Source organism: Nicotiana tabacum, chromosome 6 (assembly GCF_000715075.1).
Source record: "Nicotiana tabacum cultivar K326 chromosome 6, ASM71507v2, whole genome shotgun sequence".
Lineage (NCBI taxonomy): Eukaryota > Viridiplantae > Streptophyta > Magnoliopsida > Solanales > Solanaceae > Nicotiana > Nicotiana tabacum.
In genome coordinates, this window is record NC_134085.1 from 184,043,940 (window position 1) to 184,069,206 (window position 25,267).

The following is a 25,267-nucleotide window of genomic DNA, read 5'->3' on the forward strand; positions in this document are numbered from 1 at the left end:
AGCAAAATAAGTATTTATGATATATACTACCCTGATTGTAGTTGTATTCATGAATACAGCAGCGCGAATACATGTGAATATATATGCGTACACCTGAAACTATATTATGCTGAGCAAAATACAGAGTTTCAGATGTAGGGCTAAATTGACAATGGACTTTAGGCCTGCATTAGCAGCCCAACTATTTCTTTTCCAAGTCAACAACTCATACTTGGGCCTACTACTATTACTACTATAGAAACATGGGCACTTGCAATTGAAGCGTTTTCCACAAAACCAACTCAAGACAAAAGCATTATCATCTACTTAACCACTAATTAAAATCGAACAAAAGACTCTGCATATAAAGTAAAAAATTATCAACCGCTGAAACTCGCCTGAATCCAGAATACTAATTGCTAAATAATGTCATAGTACTAACTAAAATTGTCTTCGAGAAAAAAAGTTTGACCTTTTTCACAGGAAAATTTTGATCAAGGAATTGCCTTTTCCAGTATCATCTTCTTCGTCATCATCATCTCGCAATCCCCACAAGAATAAGGACAATTGCCTATCAATATTATTAAGTTGTAACTTATAATCAACACATGACATTCCCATATGCCATGAATCTCTACACATAACACAGAATATTCTCCAGCATTTAGGACACGCCCGGATCAAAAACCTCTTTTTATCATCAATCAAAACCCCTGTACAATCCAAAAAGGGGCATTCGATTACCAGTGGCGAAGCCAAAACCTCCGTTTCTCTGATCGCATCTTTTACCCGATCGAGAAAATCTTTCGGCATTAAAGACTCAATATCCAAAATTCTCTTGCAACTAGAAACAGGGCATTTCAGTTCTTTTATATCTTCATCGATTTTTTCTCCTATATAATTTCTTATGCATTCTTCACAATAATAGTGCCTGCAACTGCTGCCCCGTATCAACGTATTAGGGGGTTTCGCATCGTCACAAATTTCACAATAAGTGCAAGACGATTCCCCCTTTTCGCGAATGCTATTCACAGTGCTAATTGACCCGTAAATAACAGAATAGCGCGTGTTTATAACTTGCTTACCCTGCACTTTTGAGCATAATCCCAAGTTCAAGTTTTTTCCTGAGTGGAACTGCGCTGAGAAGAACAGAATTTGTTGTAATTCTACATCTTCTTCATCTTCATCGTCCTTTTTGTCGCACATAACATCAAAATTCTCCAAAAAAATATCAGATGCATCAGCTGAATCAAACATTTGATTTTTTACTGATTCCGTTTCAGTTTTCTCACTGGCGCCGCCCGCAGATTTCTTGTATTTACGTCTTCTCCTGCGGCTCCGGTAATTCTGCAACCTTTTTGATGCTGCCCAAATGGTGTCTTCAATCTTTCGCTTCGGGTGCGAAATTCGGGACATGGCGTACGCACCGCTTCCTGCGGCGGAGGCGCTCAGCTTTGAGAAGAAGAACCAAAACCCTGCTGTATACAAGCGATCCTTATTTTTCTTTCCTAGTATGTGTATAAAACTTGTATATATATATATATATATAGTTATTGCCTGTTCTCGTGGCTCTTTTTCCCTTTTATTATTTGTTCCGTTTATAGTTTGGTGGTTTAATGGGTTTATTTATATACTTGTTTCTTTGTTAGGGTTTAGTCTTCTTTCCTTGTTAGGGGTTCTTTTGTTACTTGTTCACCAAGTAACCTTTTCCTATGACGAATTAATTTTCCCATTCTCGTATTTTATTACTCTAGCATTTATTTTTTACTTCATCGGGTTGACTTTAATTAGCTTGGAGCATTTTCTACACCAAATTGGCCAAATTTTAGATATGAACAAACAAAGATAAAATTATTATTAACTATATATTGCAAACACGTAGGAGAACATATAATCATTTTGTAACATGAGTTAGTATATCATTGGAGTAATTATCATATGCATTCTAAAAAGAATTACCAAGGTCAAAATATTCAAACAAACAACAAAAATAAAGGCCCCTCGTTGTGATGGGCTCAATGCTCTTTTTTTTTTTTTTAAAGACATGGGCAACTATAGGAGAGGGCATTACTACAACTCTATTGAGGTACTTTGAGATAACTGATCACGCCCAACTATGCTTTATAAATAGGACTAAACGATCGTTGCACATATAATTCGGTTTACACGTCCGGAGTCGAATCCCACAAAGAACTAAGGTTTAGCTACAACTGTTCACTATCACCAAGAAGACAAGTTTGAACAATTTCTAACTTATGGATATTTAGATTTTTGTGTTTAACTAATTAACTAACAAATTAAAATAGTAAATTAACACTAAAGATACTACAGGTTGGAGAAAAGATTAAGGAGGTCTAGAGTTATGATTTCCCCAATAGTTAGAATCTTTTCCGCTATGTCTTCTATAATTTCGCCTAAGTATTCTTTACCGATCATGAGCGCTCTGCGTGTTGTAATTCTCTCCCGAGTAATTACGACAATTTACTAGACATACTCTCTCGAGTTACGCTAGCTAGCTTTAATTACAGCTCACTTAGATCGCACCCAAGATTTCGTTATCCCTAATTCTACCTTTAAACCCTTGGTTATTGATTCCTCACATACGTCGGGAGTGATGTTGTTCAACAACTACCCAAATATGCACTCTCTTCCAAGTGATACATACTAAATAGGCACAGTTAATTGAGGGCTCTTCAACCAACCACAATAATAACATAGTTGAACAAATAAAGAAAAAGCTACAGCAAATCTATATTAACGTAACAGAAAAAATCATCCTCCAATAGGTTCCATCAAAACCCTAGATAATAAATTAGCTATTCATAATAGTGTGCATAATTACAATACTAGAATTCATAACCAATAATGGAAATAGGAAGAAGGAAGTGAAAAACTCGTAGAAGAATTCTCCGCCTTGCTCCTAGCGTGTTCTTTCCTCCTTAGGTCGAATCCACGGTCTCCTTAGCCTCCTTAGGTCTAAATTATGTCAAAAGTATGTCCTACTTTCTCAAAATAGCGTTTATATATATATATTTATACCAAGTAGGGTCGGGCCCAGATGGAAATACCTTCTCCCGCGCGAAATAAGACACTCTGTAAAATTTGCACTATCGCGCCACATGGGGCGACGCGCCACATGGGGTGGCAGTGGAAAAGCTCAGATTGATGATTTTGACAGGCTTCAGGAAATTTCCACAGGCGCGGCGCACCACGCGCCGCGGTAGTAGGAATTTGCGAAAATACAAAACATAAAAGTTGTAGCCCTTTTAAATAGCTTTCCAACGATATATTGTGGATCCCAAACGGAGTTCTGTGAGAAACGTTATGTGCATTTTACTAGACAATACACCGTATGCTCACTCGATTCTTCGTTTCGTTCTTAACTATACATTCGTCGATCCCCGAACACGATCCCGACTTGATTTCTTGGGCTTTTACTTAGACTTCAAAGCTCCAAATCACTTGAATTCATTTCATAACATGTACATAGCTCGGAATCACTCCTTCAAGGCATAAAACACATAATTGGTGCAAAACACTAGCGATTAAAGCTCAATCACAAATAAAGTGTTGTGAATTAGAGTGCAATAAATGACTAAAACATGAGATTATAGCCTACCATCAACACCCCACACTTAAACCATTGCTCGCCCTCGAGCAATCAAACTACACTTCATATAGACACGACCTTTTTTTTAAACAATTCTCCTAACTCATCACACCAAGAATATTTAAAATAGACTAAGCACAAAAGTGTAACATCTTCACCTCAAGATTTGACTCACAAGTACCACGCATTATTCACAACTCACCCACTTACTCTAACATAGAGGTCACTGACATTACCTTTCCTTCATGAATCAAGTGCCCTCACACAACAAAGAGAGTAGTTCCACACAAAAAAATTTAAGAACACTTAGGAACTTCAAATAGAAAGAATTCACTCACTCTCAGAAACATCATTCATATGCCACAAAAGATGCACCATAGGCTTGCCTGTAGTGTACTACTCTACTAATTGAGCTCATTTAGTCTAGGATCAAGTAGGACTTTATTTGGTTGTAATGTAGGCTGCGGGATGGGTATGATATATTTGGATATAAGAGTGATAATACCTCTCTAAGTACTTTAATACATATACTTTAACATTCAAGCCCATGCTTATGTCAAACCATGACTCCACCTTCACATCAATATACATCAACTCCCAATTTATTTAAGTACAATTACATCAAGAGTTACCACAATCAAAGAATATTTTTCACAGCAATACATCTATTTTTTCTTTCTTTTTCTTTTTCTTTTTTAATTCAGGTGGCTCTTACTTATTCAAAACCGTGCACCTTTCTCCTTATTTCATTAGTTCACTCAAAAGCCAAACTAATCACCCCACACTTTAACTTTTACAAAGTTCATAACTATTCAAGTGCTCATGAGAGGTTAAAATGTTCAAATAGATGGTTAATTCAAACAATTAGATAAGGCTTGTAATGTGGTTGCCAAAGAAACAGGATTACAGGCTCAAAGGGGTTAACTACGATATATAACAATTAGGCGGGTAAAATATACATATCTGGCTCAACAAAGAAATGCTTATATCACTTCCAAGAATAAACAAACTACTATTTCGCTTTGCAAACACACCGAGGCAAGTTCTAGACATCAAATACAATGCACTGAATACATACAAACCTCACACAGATATGGCACATAACTCATATTATCACAACACTCCAGTTAAAACAATTAAGCAAATTTAAGAATCTACGATTTAAGGTACTTCTACAAGAGTCAAAAACAGAGCCTAAGCGTCACAACTAAAGTACTCACTATTCTCAAGGCATGACAAAGTCAAGAGATATCACTGTAATTCAATTCATCTCACACTAGCTCCTACTCCTAAAAGATAAAACTAACTACACCCAGTTCAAATAAAACCCTTGAAAAAGAATCGCGGCACAAAGGAAAACCAAGGAAAAATTACTACACTACCTACAAAAAAAATCTCTTCTTTCTTTAGACTTAAATCCCTCGAGAAAATTGTCTAGGATATCCATTGTCAAGAAAAGTCCAATCTTTTTTTTGTTTTTCTAAAAAAATAAAAAATATTCAATTAAACTAACACACCTAAAATAGCATAGAAATTCACGCAGACAATCTCCTCACCCCACACTTAAAATTGTGCTTTGTCCCCAATGCACACCATAACTAATAAGAGGGTAAAAAAAACTCCCTGGTAGGCCAAAGGCCGAAGCACTAGCAGCTCATGGGATACTCAGACTTCTCCCAGGCTTAGTCCTTCGTGCGGGTACCTCACACTTAGTTCCAACCATCTGGTTTGTTGTTGCATCCTTCCAATAGCTTTGCAACTTATGCTCCTAGAAAATCAAAAATCGACACCACAAAAATAATATAATTAAAAAAATAAAAGAAAGCAATAAAGCTGGGTTGCCTACCAGCAAGCGCTTGATTTAATGTCGCGGCACGACGCAAATCACTTTTTGCCTCCACTTTGAACTCATGAATTGAACCCCTAGTTTTGATTCTGCTCTACGATCATGCTCCTGGGGTGGTGGAACGAATTTGACTGGCCCCATAAAACAATGTAGTATTCTGCACTTCTTGGCCTTTAGATGAGATGTGTATTCCCGACTTTCTGGCAAGAAGCATTCCAGAATGTAGGCATCTTGTTCCTTACTCCTTGAATCCTCAAGTGGCTCGGACAATTCTATTTCCAGATCATCATCCAAACACAATGTGGAAAAATACTTAGAGTGTGGACAATACGCTCAACTACATGATCATTGGACTGTCTTCATTCTCAACACTAATGACAATAGAGTCAACTAAATATGTGTCCTCAATATCCTTGGTTGACTCTAGTATCTCTTCTACGAGATCGGCATCCTCAAAATCTAGTTCGATTGATTGTTGGTGTTCTACTCTGGCCTTCTCCTGTAGCTCATCCTCGTATTTTTTTAAATCCTCCATTATAATGGCAATTTCTGCAGCCAATTCATACTCATATTGGCTACTATCCACAATGTCAACTTGTTGTGCTTTACAAGGTTCAATTAATTTATTCGCTTGAGCCTCCAAGTTGTGAATAGTTGCCCCTTGCCTTTGTACCCGCAGTTGTATCTCATCATATTATTCCATAAGACACTTTAGCATATCCTCGATCTCTTTCAGGTCCTCATACCTGGGTTTTTTGTTCCTATTAACTTCATAAGAAAAAGAAAAACTATCAAAGTAAGGGGTTGGGGGAAGATAAGAAATATAAGCACAACCATAAAAGTAACCATCTTGACCACCACACATATCACACACATTCAAAACATAAGATTGAGTTAGTGCACATAACTCGCCAAGGGTGGTTTTCATCACAATATGCATAAGGAGGATTAAAAGTAGAATTACCAACATCAAAACTCTCATAATTCCATGATCCCATGTTTTTAAAATCAACAAGTAAAACCAAAAAAATAAATTAAAATCAAATACAAAAATAAAAATAAAAGTTCAAACTTGAAACCTAGAAATAAGTACACCTACAACTATATCGTTAGTTCCCCGGCAACGGTGCCAAAATTTAATCACGCCCAATTATGCCTTATAAAAAGGACTAAGCGGTCATTGCAAATATAATCCGGTTTACAAGTCCGGAGTTGAATCCTACAAAGAACTACGATTTAGCTACAGTTGTTCACTATCACCAAGAAGACAAGCATGAACAATTCCTAACTTATAGATATTAGATTTTTGTCTTTAACTAATAACTAACAAATTAAAATAGTAAATTAACGCTAAAGATACTACAGGTTGGAGAAAAGATTAAGGAGGTCTAGAGTTATGATTTTCCCAGTTGTCGGAATCATTCCCACTATGTCTTCTATAATTTCGTCTAAGTATTCTCTACCGATCATGAGCGCTCTGCGTGTTGTAATTCTCTCCTGAGTAATTACGACAATTTACTAGACATACTCTCCCGAGTTACGCTAGCTGGCTTTAATTACAACTCACTTAGATTGCACCAAAGGTTTCGTTATCCCTAATCCCACCTTATAACCCTTGGTTATTGATTCCTCACATATGTCGGGAGTGATGTTGTTCAACAACTACCTAAATATGCACTCTCTCCCAAGTAATACATACTAAATAGGCACAACTAATTGAGGTCTCTTCAACCAACCACAATAATAACATAGTTGAACAAATAAAGAAAAAGCGACATCAAATCTATATTAATGTAAAGGGAAAATCATCCTCCAATAGGTTCCATCACGACCCTAGATAACAAATTAGCTATTCATAATAGTGTGCATAATTACAATACTAGAATTCATAACCAATAATGGAAATAGGAAGAAGGAAGTGAAAACTCGTAGAAGAATTCTTCGCCTTTCTCCTAGCGTGTTCTTTCCTCCTTAGGTTGAATCCCCGATCTCCTTAGCCTCCTTAGGTCTAAATTATGTCAAAAGTATGTCCTACTTTCTCAAAATAGCATTTTTACATGTATTTATACCAAATAGGGTCGGGCCTAGAGGAAAATACCTTCTCCCGTGCGAAATAGGACACTCACTCTATAAAATTTGAACTACCGCACCGCACGGGGCGACGCGCCATGTGGGGAGGTAGTGGAAAAGCTCAGATTGATGATTTTGACAGGCTACAGAAAATTTCCACAAGTGCGGTGCAAAGCGCGCCTCACCACGTGCCGCGGTAGTGGGAATTTGCAAAAATGCAAAACACGAAAGTTGTATCCCTTTCAAATAGATTTCCAATGATATTTTGTGTAGTCCAAACGGAGTTTTGAGAAAAATGTTATGTGTATTTTACTAGACAATGCACCGTATGCCTGCTCGATTCTTCGTTTCGTTCTTAACTATCATTCGTCGATCCCTGAACACGATCCCGGCTTGATTCCTTGGGCTTTTACTCAGACTTCAAAGCTCTAAAATCACTTGAATTCATTCCATAACATCTACATAGCTCGAAATCACTCCTTCAAGGCATAAAAGACATAATTAGTGCAAAACACTAGCGATTAAAGCTCAAATTCAATTAAAGTGCAGTAAATTAGAGTGTAACAAGCGACTAAAATACGCAATTATAGCCTATCACCAATAACTACTATACATATGCTTGTTAATGTTAATACAATCATCTTGATCTCTGTTTACCCTTAAAATCGGATAACAATTGAATTTATACGAAGTTTTAAGGATATGTGTTATAATATGACACAAATTGAGAAAACAGATTAATATTGAAATCAATGACAGAAAAGTGAATTCAAATCACACAAGTTGAACAGTGTTGGCCTTGAAGTTTGATCATTCCCGAATCAACAAATGCCTCAATCGATGTCAGAACAGAATAACAAGATAATAAGAACTTGAAATAACAGTGTATCGCTTTTGAATGCATGTTACAATTGTATTACAAATAATCAGACCCCCTTTATATAGTAGGGGAGTTCTACTTTAGATACCATTCTACAAAAAGTAAGAATCTCATGATTTGCTAATTAATCGGTCTCTCGTTGACACGTGCCAACATTCTCACTGTGATATCCGACCGATTATAGATATTTTGACCTTTCATTGTTCGGTCCGATAATGTTTCCTCAATCGGTATCGGAGTCGGGGTTGGTTCCGGAGCTACGGGCTCGATGATCTTGAATACACATGCTCTAACTTCGTACCTTGGTTTGATATAATCCGGGGTCGATCTTTAACCTATCACATTTTAGCCCCGATCTGTCATGCAATAGATGAGCCTGTTTTCGACCATATACAGATAGTCACGACAGGAAACGATATGAGCCCCCGATCTTCGTCTCGATTCCTCGTTCCATAAATGACAAAATTGATGAAATGTCTTGTCGGTCACGTCTTTAATGGCATTTAATGTTTGTTAGTCGCTGGTCGGCCATTAAGGGTTTTTAACCATCGTTTGCAAACTATGAATACACAAACTTTCGTTCATTCAAACCTTTTATACTCTTGTTCTTAAAAAACCTTTGCATTCTCTAACACTTGTACTAGATTTCTTGACGCTTTTGCAAGAATTTTTGCTTATATTCATTCCAAAACATTAAGCGTGTCCTTTTAACTTCCTCTTCTTCATCTCTATTCAAAAGAAAAATGGCAAAAACTTCTAAGACAGTTCCACAAAAAGAGACTGCCTCTTCATCACGACCTGCCGGCGAGGGACCAGTAGTGGAACCTTATCCTAAAGAGTTTGTTCCTTGTGGGTGCTCGATCGGTGCTGATTTCAAGGTTGAAAAAACTTCTTCGGTACCAGGTCAATGCGAGCCGGTCTCGAGATATATATGCTCGATCACCAATGATATTCTCTCCAAGGTCAAAAAGGATTACAACTGGCTGATCAACATATGGTGGTGCCTTCACTTGAGGAAGCAATTACTACCCACGTGGAGGTTTTTTATGTATTTACACATATCCTTCACGTTGGGCCCTTTAGACCCGGTCATCATTTCCTTCTACAAGAGGTACAAGGTGACCCTCGGTAAAATTCATCCCTCTTTCTGGAGGATAGTAATTCTCCTCCGCTTTTTGTAAACAAAATAAAAGGGGTGTCCCTTTATCCTCGATTATCTCATGCGTCTGTACAGTCCCCGACTCTATCGAGGGGGATTAACAATACTCGCCCACTGGGCCAGTAAGGCCCCATTCTCGAATATAGACGAGGATCGAGAACGAGGCTAGATGGGCCGATTTGTTCAAGCGAAGACCTCGAATTTAGTCCTGGCCGAGGACATGCTATTTCTCGAGAAATGGAACATGAAACGTAAGTATAACTTTAACTTAAAGACTTTGTTTATCGTTTTTCTTTTTTCCTCCCTTATTATCGATGTTTTGTGGTGCATTCGTTACTCGTATGCCGAATGCAGTTCCTCGACTCAAGGAGTGGGTCGAGGATCTCGTGTCGCAAAAACCCTATTCCGAGTGCGCGTGGCACAAATTGTCGAAGGGCTGGTGGAAGGGCCGTTCCTATGGTAATTTTTTTCCTGATTTAATAATATTTGATTTTTTCGTCATATCATTGAGTTCTTATTAGTTACGTTTGTGAGCACGTGATTTTTGCCCTATATATGAATAATTCCCAAAATCCCAAACAAAATAATTTTTCTTTATTTTTACAATTTTTGTGCGTTTTGGTGTCATCTTCTGATAATTGTTGCATTTTATTTGTGCGTGTTAATTTTTATAAAATACAAAAATACACATTTTTTGCATTTAGGTTTTAGTTTTATATTTTAGTATCAATTAGGGATTAATTTGTTTAGAACAAAGCATGAAAATCACAAAAATAGTTCACTTTTGCATTTTAATGATTTTATTATTTTTGAACAATTTTAGGAATTAATTAGTCTTTGTTTTGAAAAATCAGGATTTCATGTTAGTTTACATCTTTATAAAAATTATAAAAATTATAAAAAGAAGATAAAAAGGAAGTAAGGTTAGAAATTAGGGTCTTAATAAAAGACCCAAATTTTGGCCAAATTAAGGGAATTGCTCAGGCCCAGACACCCCAAAAACATTTCAATTCAGTCCAGCCCAAGTCCCTACCCGGTCTGCCCCCCCCTTTCAGACGAAACGGTGTCATTTCAGGGTCATTAAATCAGGACCGCTGGATCTCATCAATCCAACGGTCCGGAACTGACGAGGTTCTTAGTATTTAAGTGTCCGAATCCTTCCCCCTACCCCCATTTGCCTCGTCTTCTTCACCCCACCTCTTCTCCTCAAACCTTAATCCGCGCCGCCCTAAATCCCTCGCCGGCGGTGAACACAACTTACACCGTTTACCCCGAGGTTAACACCACAAATCCCCCTCACCCTCCTCTTTCCATTACACCCATTGGTTCACCTCGAACAAGGCCGGAACTCCTCGAATCTTAATTTGAAGTTTTCCGGCCAAGGGACGAGTTCGTCCAAACCGGCCCAAAATTACACCCCACAACCCCTAGCCCTTCCTCAACACTAATTCGTGGTTGTTTTCTTTCGAATCACCATGAAACGGCCCAAATCTTAGATCTAAGAATTTCTGGCCAAACCCTAAAACCAAATCCTTTTGATTTCGAACTGTAGTATCCTTAACCATGTGTTCTCTTGTCAGAACATATGGTTAGGGATGTTACGCGTCAAAAATCTGAAAGGATTCAGATGTTCATGACTGGCCGGAAGCCCTTATGCCTTTGTGAGTTTTTTTACTGCTTCTTTTACTCGCATGATTGAAGTATTATTTACAGTAGTTGTTTCGTTATTTGTTCTGTTAATTTTATGGTTTGAATGTGTTAGTTTAAGTTTTGTTAATTACTGTTGATTCTGAGCTTGATATTTGGTTGAATGTTTATAAGTTCATGGTTTAAGAATTAGTTTTAAGTTCATTTAATATTAATCGTGGTAGCTTAAGCTCAGTTTAATTTCGTTTAGCTTGTCTGAGTGGTATAATTGAACAGAATTGGTTTTGGTTAGTCTAATTAGTTGGTTTCTGAATGCTAGTTGATTAATTTCAGTTAGTTTCAGATTGGGCTAGGGTATTGGGTATAGCTGTTAAGGATGAGGGTAGGTTCAGTGATTTTGAAAGGCTTTCAGGGGTAATCTGGGTATGGAAAAGGGTAGTTCTGATAGGAATAGTAATATCAAGGTATAGGGAAGGGCAGTATAGGTATTGTATGGGTAGAGGAATACCTTAGGGCCTTCTAGAATGGGGTTCAAGTGTAAATTTTAATAATTGTAGTGCAGTTACTTGCTTAGCAAGATAAAACTAGAGGGACTGAATTGAAAATAGGGAGGGACTGATTGGCAAATCAGAACCTAATCTATTCTCTTTGGGTTTGCTTATAAAAGGGCATAAAATGCCTTGGGAAAAGGGGCTGCTCTCCATCTTTATGCCTTGAGCTCTAAGTTTCAATTTAAGCCTTCATTATTGCTTTTGATTTCAATCAGCATTTTATTTCCAAAACTATTCAGAAAACAAAAACATCAAAATATGGAGAAATCTGAAACAACTTCACAGTTTCATTACTAGTTTTGGACTTCAGCCGGGTATTGGGGTCTAGCAGTATCACAGGTGTGTTTGGTTTCAGCTGTGAGGGTCAGGGGTATGATGGAAGTATGTTAAACTGCTCTGTGGGAATTTGCTTATATTTCTGGTTTTCAAAGCAATATGCCTGTTTTTCTGTGGTGTAACATTGCTGGGTTTGTTGCTTGTTGCTGTTGAAAATAGCTGATTCCTCTCCTTTTCTCTATTTTCATTACAATTCCCAGGTACATTTCCTTGACTCGCATCTATGTAACTCCAAGTTTGAAGTGGAGAAAAATGAGAATGCTACTGGAATTCTGTTGCCTTTGGAAACATTGTCTGTTGATTGCCTTTTCATAGTTTAGTTTGTTTAAATTGTCTGACTGTTACTAATTGATTTAGCTGGTGTTGATTCGAGCCAATAACTGATTTGTATAATTGAGACTGATGAACTGTCCAGCATGAGTTTGATTATTTTAGTTAGTAAGTGGGCATTTGGGTATTTAGATTCATGTATATAGTCCAGGGTGTGGGCTGTTTAAATTATGCATTTCATGTTTATACAATTGTCATTTTTAATTTGTTTAAGTTTCACAGTATGCTGAAGTCAAATCTGCAAAAGTTGTAGTTGATTTGGAGTTCTATACGCATGGTTGATTTTAAGTTTGGTCAAGTATGAATCACATATTTAACAGCCTCATATTGGGCCAGTTTTGGGCCTGGCATACTAGCAGGTAGCCCAAGAAATTAGTTAAATCAAAAGGTGCCCAAGGATTCGATCCCTGGGCTGTACGATTGCAAGCCAAATATTGGGCCTGCTTCATACCTAACGCCTAAGTGCTCTAAGGGCTTGTGCCCACAGCATGTGCAATGGCAGGAGTTGGGCTTTGTGGGCTCAGAGCCCATTATTCGGCATTCATGCCCGGATATTCAAATTCAAATTCAACAAATTGTAGGCCTAATCAATTAGGATCCTCAAGTAATTAATAGCATAATTATTTCATTGTGTAGACTTGGAAAGGCTGTTTAGTGAATTTCACCACCTTCCCCAAAATAACAATACGTTAGAATCTTTAAGCACGACTTACTTAAAAATTACTTTCCTAAACTCGGGTGCGCATTGATGCGACCCAAATCCAAATCTCGACAAAATCAAAATGTGTTGATAAATCATGGGTGCATTGATTGTGACGTGGTTCGAAACATGTTTTCATGATGTCGTAATTCCTAAAAATAAATTATGATAGAAAAGAGTTTCACAAATTGAAGACGAGCCTCACCGAAAAAAATATAAATAAATGCGGGCCTTTAGTAAATAATTATCGAAACAATTAGAATTTGGGATGGCCGTTTAGCGAACTTCATGGCTCTTCCCCAAAATAACACTACGTTAGTATCTTTAGGCACGATTTAATTAAATAACCTTCTTAAAATTAGAGTGCGCATTGATGCGACTCAAATCCAAATCTCGACGAAGTCGAAATGTGTTGACAACTACGAGTGCATTGATTGCGACGTGGTTCGAAATGCGTTTCTCATGACGTCGCAATTCTTAAAAATAATGATAATAAAAGCGGTGTAAGATTAATAAAAGGCATATAAGCTAGCATGTATTAAAATCAGATAAAATCAAATACAACAGTTAAGCGACCGTGCTAGAACCACGGAACCCGGGAATGCCTAACACCTTCTCCCGGGTTAACAAAATTCTTTACCCGGATTTCTGGTTCGCGGACTGTTAACAGAGTCATATTTTTCCTCGGTTCGGGATGCAACCGGTGACTTGGGACACCATTAATATCCCAAGTGGCGACTCTGAATAATCAATAATTAAATCCTGTTCCGATTGTCCTTTAATTGGAAAAACTCCTTTATACTCTTTCCGGGGGTGTAGGTGTAAAAAGGAGGTGTGACAACGTTTTCTTTTGCAGGTACCCCCAAGGATGTTTCTATAAGGCATCCATACAGTGACGAGGATTTGCCTCTCGAGTCCCCTACTCCGAGGCAGGGTGATGAGAAGAAAAGGAAAAGGGCCCCGAGTTCTCCGAGCTCGGAAAATAAAAAAATTAAAAGGAGGCTAGCGCGCAAACCCAAGAAAATTACCAGCTCTCTACCTTCCGACGCAATCCAACGGCTGAGGGACGAGTCTAAAGAAGAAGAAGAGAATTCCAAGTTGGTGCCCCGCGCGTGGTCAACTGTCGTGATACGAGAGGCCTCCGAACTGGCGGGTGCTGAAACTGAATCATCTCGATTTGGGGAGGTAGATGAGAGAGCTTTAGCCGAAGCTCCCGAACCAGAAGGGGGTGAGGCCACTCTGCCTTGAGATTGGGAGGCCGATAATAAGATTGTAGCCGGTTCTTCCCAGACATCGGATAGTGCTCTGAAAGGCATACCCGGAGTAATAGACCTCTCCGGTTTGCCATTATTTACTGAGTCTATGATTGCCAATGCTTAGGCACTGAAAGAACGATCCACCGAAAAGCCATAAGGGCGGTATACCCCTTTAACAATTTCTTTGACGACGTAGACTCTACCGCTACAGAGGACATCACCGGGTTGGGTGATATACCGGTGCCATAGAAGAGTCCATCGAGTGGACCTACCTTGAGCCCAAAATTAGTCAAGCGGTTCCCAGCCTCGAGTTTGAATCCTGATCGGAATCGATCAATTGTTATGTCCATTCTGGAAGATGCCAAGGTTCTTTCTGCCCCCGTGGGGGTGTCCAGTTATCTTCGGTACTTGGTGACTAAGGAGTATCAGGCCAAGATGAACGAGGTGGAAGTTCCTTGTTTGCTTAACAAAGACCAACATGCATTACATCGGGTAACCTCAGATACCTCTTAATAATTTCTAGTGTGCACTTAGATTATTTTTTAGATGATTGTAACTCTTCTCCTTGTGTTTATAGGCTTCGGTACTCCACTATGAAACGTTCCTCTGATACCGGGAATAGCTGAACCAGTACGAGGCCAAGATCCGATGGCTCACTAAGAAAAAAACACTTACAAACTTCTCAGTGAGCAAAGAAAAGGGGAGGCTAAGGTCCTTCGGGCTGAGTTAGAGGTGGCTCGGAAAAATCATGCCGACTTGGCTGAGCAGGTAAGAAGAATTTTTGAAGTTAGTGACGACGAATCGAACATGGTGACTAATGTTCTGAACCCGCAGGTCCAACAAAAAATCGACAAGATCGGGAAGCTCCAGAAAGAGGTAGATGTGGTTGAGGCCGAAGAATGTAAAAAGAACATGGATTGCCTAGCCTCAGAAAAGGAGACCGCCCGGGCCCAACTGGCTTCGGCTAAAGTCAAACTCCGAGGTATTAAGGAGAAGTCCTTGGCATAGGCTAAGAAAATCGAGGAGCTCCAGTCCCAATTGAATTTGGCCATCCCTGATCGAGAAAGTCTGGCCACGGAGCTTGAAGCGGCCAAGTCGGAGGTAAGGAGCTCGAGGAAATCCATGCTCGAAGTTCCGACCTATCACTTGAGATCGAGAATGCCAAAGAGCTCGAAGTTGACGCTAAAAGGTTGGCTTATCCCGAGGATGATAATGAGTCCGAGGATTTAAGCGAGTCCGAAGGCGGGGAAGATACGGAGGGTGAAGATGCTGCCCCCGATGAGGACCAGGCCACTTAGGCCGTTAGATGTTTTTGTTTTTTGCATTTTTGTTGAGGCCATTCAGCCTTTGTAAAAAAATTTATCGGGCTATTTGGACCTTGTAAAAAGAGTTTTGTATGAATATAAGGATTTCTTTCCCTTTCACGGCTTTCAAAATTTTTCCTTTGCTTTATTATTTATATTCACAAAGATCAAAAATGCCTTAGAATGAAATAATCAAGTTATATTCGAAGGTTCAAACAAACCTTGCCTTTACATTAATCTGTTTTAAGGCATTTTGGGAGTTCGGTGTTACCGGAAACTTCCTCCCAAAGTAAGTAGCTGGGATTATAGTTCATCGAGGGTATTCTTTAGAACTGATTATGAAAATTTTCTTTTTGAAGGCCTTATTTTTATTACGGATCTCGGATGTCTCCGAGCCGTGTTAATATGGTTGTAGTCTTTTAGTTTGGGTGTCACCTAGTGGGCTTGCTTTCCCGAGTCTCCAGGCTTGCCTAAGAAAACAGTCCCCGAGTGGGGATGGCTGTGGCCTTTAAAATTTGAGGGTTGCCTAATAGGTCTTATGCCCCCGATGTTTAATAGCTTGAACCGTTCGAGTTTGTTTTTGGACAGCAGTCCCCGAGTGAGAGAGTGATGTTCGATCTCAAGTTAAAGTGGCCCTTGGGCTCGTTACCATTAGGGGATCGGAAGCAGGAAATTCCTTAAGAAATGTAAATAATTTTTTTTTAAAAGACAAGATGATTGCAATGAAGATACTTTTCTTTATTCTTGTGTAAAACAGTTATACATGCGTACATGCTTTATGATAGGGCTCGAGCAATCTATGCGGGCACGTTTCGTTTGACCGTTTGGCCTTTACAATAAATCCTACCTATCGAGACCCTTCCATCACAAAGTAATTTCCTTACTAAAGTTGATATCCGAGGGTAATACCCCCTAGTATTCGATTGTGATCATAGAGAGAAGCCTTGGATACTGTTGATCCGATACTTAACACCGATCCATGACCAACATTTTATTCTAAGTTAGCACGATCCATTATTTCCTCATTAAAAACCTTTCCGGAAAACCCATTTGGGACAAAACCGGTTCAAGGGAAAAATAGTGCAACACGTGCTTTCAGACCTAAAACTTTGTACTACTTCTTGTCGGTCACCTGCAAGTGTTAGTCTAAAATATAATTAAAATAAAATGAATGGGGTCGTACCTTAGCAATAGTATCATTTTAGGTGAGTTACATTCCAATTGCTTGGTATTTGCTCGCCGTCCATCGTTATGAGCTTGTAGGATCCTTTTTTGGTGATTTTGATGATATGATACGACTCTTCCTAGTTCGGTCCTAAATTTCCCTCACTCAGGTTTTGGTTGTTCAGCGTGACCTTTCTTAGCACTAAGTCCCCGACGTTGAAGTATCGAAGGTTGGCCCTTCCGTTGTAATATCTCTCGATCCGTTGCTTTTAGGCAGCCAACCGAACAAGGGCGGCTTTGTGCCTTTATCAAAAAGTCCCAAGCTCATATTCATGGCCTCGTTATTTGATTCCTTTGTTGCATATCGAAATCTAATACTTGGCTCTCCAACTTTAACCGGTATTAGAGATTCGACGCCGTAAACCAACGAGAACGGAGTGGCTCGAGTACTGGACTTCGAGGTCGTACGATATGCCCATAGGACTTCGGGTAGGATTTCCTTCCATTTTCCTTTGGCGTCAGTTAACATTTTCTTAAGGTTTTGGAGTATTGTTTTGTTGGTCGATTCGGCTTGTCCGTTCCCAATATGGTGATAAGGTGTCGATAAGATTCTTTTGATCTTATGATCTTCGAGAAACTTGGTCATTTTGTTGCCGATAAATTGTTTCCCGTTGTCACATACAATTTCAGATGGAATTCCGAACCGGCATATGATGTGGTCCTAAATGAAGTCGATTACTTCCTTCTACTTGACCTTCTTGTATGCCTGTGCTTGAACCCGCTTAGAAAAACAGTCAGTCATAAATAAGATAAATTGAGCCTTACCCAATGCCCATGAGAGAGGGCCAACAATGTCCATTCCCCACTTCATGAATGGCCATGTTAACAAGACCGAATGCAATAGTTTCCCAGGTTGGTGAATCATCGGAGCATGTCTTTGGCATTCGTCACATTTTCGTATGAACTCTTTCGCATCGTTTTCCATGTCGATCCAGTAATAGTCGCCTCTGATTACCTTTCGAATCAATGATTCAGCACCTAAATAATTTTCGCAGGTGCCCTCGTGGACTTCCCTCAGAATGTACCAAGTATCTCCCAGTACCAGACATATTGCTAGCGGGCTATCAAACACTCATTTGAACAAGGTTCCGTCCTCGGACAAGCTGAATTGGGCTGCCTTTATGTGCAGAGCCCTCAATTCTTTTGGATTTGAGGGCCGTTTCCCGGTCTTCAAATACTCTACGTATTTATTTCTCCAATCCCAAGTTCGGCTTGTAGAGTTTATTTCAGCATGACCTTCTTCTATTACCGATCTCATGAGCTGTACGACTGCCCTCGAGTTGAGCTCGTCATTTTCGACCGATGACCCTAAGTTTGCAAGGGCACCGACCTTCTCTAACTTTGAATGTTCCATTAACTTGGTTTACCACAAGGAGGGAGTCACACTTAGCTTCGATCACTTCCGCCTCCAAGCTTTTGGCTAGTTTGAAACATGCAATCATGGCCTTGTATTTGGCCTCGTTGTTAGTCAATTTCACAATTCTAATGGGTTGTCTAACTACGTTGTCTGTTGGTGTCTTCAGTACGATGCCAAGTCTAAACCCCTTTGAGTTCGAGGAACCGTCTCTAAAGAGAGTCCAAATTCCCGAAGACATCCCCGAGTTTACCAACAACTCTCTTTCGACCTCAGGTATTAGGGCCTGCATAAAGTCGGCCATGAAATCTGCCAAAATTTCAGATTTAATGGTTGTCCGGGGTCGATACTCAATATCATACCCGCTGATTTCTACGACCCATTTGGCCAATCGTCCCGAGAGTTCGGATTTATGCATTATATTTTGCAAATAGGTAAGTTTTCACAACAAGTATAGGATGGCACTGAAAATACAGTTTTAGTTTCCTAGAGGCACTTAGCAAAGCGAGCGCCAATTTTTCTAGGTGAGGATATCTAGTTTCGGCCTCACCTAAGGTCCTGCTAACATAACAAATTGGAAATTGCATACCTTGTTCTTCCCGAACTAGGACTCCACTTACCGCTATTTTCGATACTGCCAAATACAAGTATAGTTATTCGTTTTCCCTCGGTGTGTGAAGTAGTGGCGGGCTCGATAGATATCACTTAAGTTTTTCCGAGGCCCGTTGGCATTTCGGGGTCCATGTGAAGTTGTTTTTCTTCTTCAGTAACGAGAAAAATTGGTGGCTCTTATTGGAGGACCTTGAGATGAATCGCCCTAGGGCGGCAATGCGCCTGGTCAGCCTTTGCACGGCCTTCACATTGTCCACTACCGTAATATCCTTGATAGCTTTGATCTTGTTGGGGTTGATCTCTATTCCTCGGTTGGATACCATGAACCCGAGATATTTGCCTGATCCGACTCCGAAAACACATTTTTCCTGATTTAGCTTCATGTTGTACTTCTTCAATATACTGAAGGTTTCCTGTAAATGCTTTAAACGGTCCTCTGCTCGTAGGTACTTAACTAACATATCGTCAATGTAAGCTTCCATGGATTTCCCTATTTGTTGTTTGAACATCTGATTTACTAGGCGTTGGTAAGTGGCACCGACATTTTTTAATCCAAATGGAATTACTTTATAGCAGTATGTGCCATACTTAGTGATGAAGGAGGTCTTTTCCTGATCATCCGGGTTTATTCGTATTTGGTTGTACCCAGAGTAGGCATCAAGAAAACTGAGGATCTCGTGGCCGTTCGTGTCATCGATCATGCAATTGATGTTAGGCAAAGAGAGCCCTTGTGACATGCCTTATTTAAATCTTTATAATCCACGCACATTCTCAGTTTGTTCCCTTTTTTAGGAACTACTACTACGTTTGCTAACCATTTTGGGTATTTAACTTCCTGAATAGACCCTATTTTAAGGAGTTTAGTTACCTCGTCCTTGATGAAAGCATGTTTGATCTCGGACTGGGGTCTCCTTTTCTGCTTCACTGCATGGAATTTCGGGTCCAGGCTTTGCTTCTGAGTGGTGATCTCCGATGGGATCCCGGTCATTTTGAGATAGGACCAAACAAAACAATCTGTGTTAGCTATGAGATATTGAATGAGTTTTTTCCTGAGCTCGGAGGTTAACCCCGTGCCCATGTATACCTTATGATAGGGTAGATGCTCGATTTATGTGACTTGTTCCAGCTCTTCGACCATTGATTTTGTAGTATCAGAATCATCGAGTACTATAAAAGATCTGGGAACCTCGTAATTATCATCTTCATCGGTCCCATGTTTATCCGATTGAGTCGTGGCTGGTGTCGATAATTGCTATTTAGTTTCCTACTTTGTGTTCGAACTTGGTTCCGTCGATGTCATTAGTGTTGATACCAGAATCACTTCTTTGACTGCAAATATTCCCTTTACGGCCGGTTGCTCCCCGTGGATCGTTTTAATCCCTCATGGCGTTGGGAATTTTAGCACCTGGTGAAGGGTCAAGGGTACTGCCCTCATGTTGTGAATCCATGGTCCCCCGAACAGGGCATTGTACCTCATATCCCCTCCGATCACATAAAACTTGGTTTCCTTGATGATCCCGACTGTGTTTACTGGTAATGTTGTTTCACCCTTAGTAGTTTCACAAGCCATGTTGAATCCGTTTAGCACTCGGGCTGCAGGAACGATTTGGTCCTGTAGGTCTAGTTGTTCTACGACCCTCAATCTTATGATGTTGGCCGAGCTACCTGGATCAATTAACACACATTTATCTCGAGATTTATTCATGAGTACAAATATTACCAGTGCATCATTATGTGGCTGCATGATTCCTTCTGCGTCCTCGTCGTTGAAACACAAAGTTCCTTCTGGTATGTAATCTCGAGTATGTTTCTCCCTTGTGATGGATACTTTGGTGCGCTTTACATCAGACCTTGAGGAACATTGACCCCTCCGATGATTATATGAATGACGTGTTGAGGTTCTTCTTGGTCAATTTACTTATTAAAGTCCATATTTTTGAAATGATTCTTAGCTCGGTCACTTAGTAATTCTCGAAGATGCCCGTTGTTGAATAATCGGGCTACCTCTTCCCTCAACTGTCGGCAATCCTCTGTTACGTGGCCGTGAGTGCCATGATATTTGCACATCTGGTTTGGATCCCTTTGGGATGGGTCGGATTGTAGAGGTCGAGGCCATTTGGTATCTTTGATGCATCCGATAGCCGATACAATAGCATCATCATCAATGTTAAAGTTATATTCTAACAACCTTGGTGCTTCTTTAGGTCCGATAGGCCAGTCGAAACCATTCTTGCTCATGAGTCTCCGGTTGCTCTGGCCTCTATTGTTTCTTATTTTATTTTTCATAGAACTCCGTCCGGATCCATTGCTTCTTCGATCCTCATTGTACGGCTGGTATTGATCCCTGTTCGACCTTGGTTCACAATCAATATCTCTGTCGACTCTATCGATGGTTCTAATAGGATAAACGAACCTGGAAAGAACCTCTCGTTGATTATCTTCGACTCTGATCTTTGACTGATATTGATTTTGCACATCAACCCAAGTGACATCCGAATAATCTATCAGATTTTGCTTCAATTACTGTGAAGCCACCGAACTCCGAACATCGAGTCCTTAGGTAAAAACTTGAACGGCCCAGTCATTATCAATCGGTGGCAGGTCCATCCATTCCATTTGAAATCGAGATACGAACTCTCTGAGAATTTCATTATCCTTTTGCCTCACTTTAAAGAGGTTCGATTTCCTAGTTTCAACCTTGATAGCCCCAGCGTGTGCTTTCACGAAAGAGTTTGCAAGCATAGTAAATGAGTCAATAGAATTATGGGTAAGTTGTGATACCATATCATGGCTCCCTTTGACAGGGTTTCTCCGAATTTTTTCAGCAAGGCAGACTCGATCTCATTATCCTCCAAGTCGTTTTCTTTGATGGCGCATATGTATGAAGTGACATTATCCTTTTTGTTTGTCGTTCCGTTGTACTTAGGAATCTCAAGCATGCAAAACTTTTTAGGGATCGGCTTTGGAGCCGCACTCGGAGGGAAAGGTTTATGTACAAACTTCTTGGAATCCAAGCATTTCAATATCGTCGGCGCTCCCGGGATATGATCGACCCTAGAATTGTAGGTTTTCACCTTTTTGTCATTTGCTTCGATTTTCTTTTCCCTCGATTCTATCCATTTTGTCAGCTCCTCGGGCATTTTTATGATCTCGGGGTTGTTACCCGATTTGTTGCCGCTCGATTTTTTCGCGACCAATTTCTCCCTACGAGTGATCTCTTGAGAATAGCCGGGCTCGATTTTGCTCAGAGCGCAGCTTTGCTTTTGTAACTGAGCTATTACCGCCTGTTGAGCCTGCAACATTTCAAAGATTCTCCGTAGATTTCTCCGGGTCAGTAGGGAGGCTTGTGTCGATATCCACATGCAAATTAGCGTTCAACGGGTCCGCAATTGGAATTCCGACGGGATAAACAGGTGCTACCTTATTACCGGGTGTATGTTATTGTTTTCACCATGATGACCAGACACACCATTAGTAGGTAGAGGTGCTAATTGTGAGTTTGACATTTGAGCTTAAGCTTGAAAAAAAGACACTTCGAAGAACAAGTGAAAAATAGTGTGTGTTATGGCAATTCGTATCAAATAACTACTATTATCCTTAGCCCCACGGTGGGCGCCAAACTGTTTACCCTTAAAATCGGATAACAATTGAATTTATACGCGGTTTTAAGGATACGTGATATAATTTGACACAAATTGAGAAAATAGATTAATGTTGAAATCAATGAAGGAAAAGTGAATGCAAACCACACAAGTTGAACAGTGTTGGCCTTGAAGGCTTATCACCCCCGAATCAAAAAGTGCCTCAATCGATGTTAGAACAGAATAACAAGATAATAAGAACTAGAAATAATTTATTTCTTTAAATGCGTGTTACAATGTGTATTACAAATAATCAGACCCCCTTTATATAGTAGGGGAATCCTACTTTAGATACCATTCTACAAAAGGTAAGAAATCTCATGATTTGCTAATTAGTCAGTTTCTCATTGACACGTGCCGAGATTTTTGCCGTGATATCTGATCGGTTACGGATATTTCGGCTTTCCGTTATTTTGTCCGATAGTGTTTCCTCAAGCTTGATCGGAGTCGGCGTCGGTTCCGGAGCTACGGGCTCGATGATCATGAAGACACATGCTTTAACTTCGTACCTTGGTTTGACATAATCCGGAGTCGATCTTTAACCTATCATGTTTCAGCCCCGATCTGTCATGCAATAGATGAGCCCGGTTTCGACCATATATAATCCCAAATGTAAAATACCCCTCATATGTAAAAGATTTTAGGCCTATTCCTGTTGTATAGTCATTTATAAGATCATCTATAATATCTTAACAAACAAATCGAAAGGGTTTATGGATTATTTGGGGGATAATAGCCAATTAGGGCGTCAAACCTCCCTTTTCCCGAGAGGGATAAGACAGTTTTTCCAATTAAAGTGACATGAATCAAAATGGGATTATTTAATTGATCAGAGTTGCCAGTTGGAATAATTTATGGTGTCCCAAATCACCAGTTTATTTTAAATCCCAAATCGAGGAAAATTGACTCTATTTTTGGTCCGCGAACACAGAAGACCAGGTAAAGAATTCTGTTAACCCAGGAGAAGGTGTTATGCATTTTCGGGTTCCGTGGTTTTAGCACGGTTGCTCAACTATTAATAATTGGCCTAATTATCTGATTTATTTCATGTGTTTAAACCTATTGTGTAATTTTTAACTTTTATAACCGCTTTTATTTATTTATGGAGTTATTTCTGGAACAAGTCACGATTGTCGTACACTTGTCATTTTGGTACACATTGCAAACCGCGCCATATGAAATGCACCCGCGATTTACGACATATTTATTTTTATTATTATTTGAAGTTATGATCGGGTCACATGAAATGCACACCCGAAATTAGATTTATATATCGCAACTATGCCATGGGAATCGTACTCATAGCCACGATGATTTATTATTAATTGCGCCTAAAGCAACTAGCGCCTTTGAATTATTTTCCTAATCTTTGAGATTGTTGTAATGCCGAATTTATGGACAAGATAATATTGGGGAGTAAATAGGCTAGCTAGCATGATCTATTATTTGGCCCAAATTCCTTTTGGTTCGAGACCCACATTATGGCCCATATGAATGCTTTAAGCAACTTAGGCCCAAATCTTTTAAGACTAATTGACCATACCATCCTAGCAATTTGTATGGATAAACAAATGGAGCAGTAAAACCAATGTGAAACCTGGAAACAAACTATTTCTCTAAACCACACACTTTCAAAATTAAATTGAATCTAACAAATAAGAAAACATAATGGAAAAAAAATTGTATCAAAAGCAGCGACAATCATGAAAGAAAAACAAAGTTATCATGCTTTCTATTTCAAGAACAAATAAGGTGAGATCTGGGAATAAAGTTCACAAATTGACAAATCAAACTAGCCTCAAAACTCAATGTATCATCAAGAATACCATAAAGCTATAATAAAGATGAAGGAAAATTGATGGATTGCAAATTTACCATACAAATAGGCACTAACAGAGACAAGTAACACCATTAATAAGATGGAAGTTAAAGAAAGAACCTCATATTTCGATTCACAAATGTCAATACTGTCGGAATACAAGAATTGACATACGAGCTGACAATCAAGATTCTGGACTGAACCTTTCGCCGGCAACCTTGAACCTCGACTTAAACTCGGCGGAGCAAAAGAAAAGCGCCTCTGTTTTTGACATTGAGAACTAATTCGAGAAAGAGATCCGTTCTGAAGAGAAATACCATCACAACATAGGATATCTTTAAGGTTGCAGACAAAACCTCTTATCCCTCTTGGATTTTTGGATTATAGCAAGACTTGCTTCAAACTGGAATGAACACTTTTTGACCAAGTGAAAGAGATTTTAGCATGGTCAGAAGGCATTGGCATCAATTTGGCAAACAATTAAATGAATCACTGGAAGTGATGGGAAATTTTGATAAAAAAAATGACAAGAAGAAGAAGAGGTGTTGGATTTTAGATGAGCAACTGCTCTCTTAGCTATATTTTTTTATTCTTAAGGTGTCTCCATGTGAGGGGTGCGGCTGCTTTCTTTTGGTGGAGGAAAATTTGATCTATTTTTAGGTCTTTTTTGTGTGTAGATATACAGGTGTTGATACAGAGATTAATTGGTGGAAGAGATTAGAATTGGGACTGTGATTGTCTAGGGTAGGTGTTATTTGTAGGAAATTACTAGGAAAGTGCATGTAAATTAGTTATAGATAATAAGAGAAAATCTTTTACCATGTGACAATTTTTCATTGGCTATTTTTTTTCTTTTCTTGACAATTACTAAAAAAAATTCTATTGCTACTAAATAATTAAATAAAAGCAAGTTAAAATTACTACACTCAATATTTATTTCTTAGAATCT

At 39.3% G+C, this 25,267-nt stretch overlaps 1 protein-coding gene across 6 annotated transcripts; it reads right to left on the reverse strand.

Annotated features, from left to right (window-relative positions):
• Window positions 1–84: 84 nt before the first annotated feature.
• Window positions 85–25,046, reverse strand: LOC107799213 (uncharacterized). 6 transcript variants are annotated; one of them, XM_075256109.1, is made up of 3 exons: window positions 24,439–25,043; window positions 5,436–6,203; window positions 85–5,357 (listed from the first exon to the last, which is right to left on the reverse strand). In XM_075256109.1, the coding sequence occupies exon 3, from the start codon at window positions 1,393–1,395 to the stop codon at window positions 457–459; it is 939 nt and encodes a 312-aa protein (XP_075112210.1). In that variant the 5' UTR covers window positions 1,396–5,357; window positions 5,436–6,203; window positions 24,439–25,043; the 3' UTR covers window positions 85–456. The 6 variants fall into 6 exon arrangements, 2 of the variants coding, with proteins under 2 accessions (XP_075112210.1, XP_075112209.1); XM_075256108.1 differs by having other exon boundaries at window positions 85–6,203; XR_012711044.1 differs by lacking the exons at window positions 85–5,357; window positions 5,436–6,203 and adding an exon at window positions 7,197–7,984 and having other exon boundaries at window positions 24,439–25,046.
• Window positions 25,047–25,267: the final 221 nt, after the last annotated feature.

Coding starts and splice junctions, on each gene's coding strand:
- LOC107799213 (XM_075256109.1), bottom strand. CDS start 1,395: ATGTCCCGAATTTCGCACCCGAAGCGAAAGATTGAAGACACCATTTGG.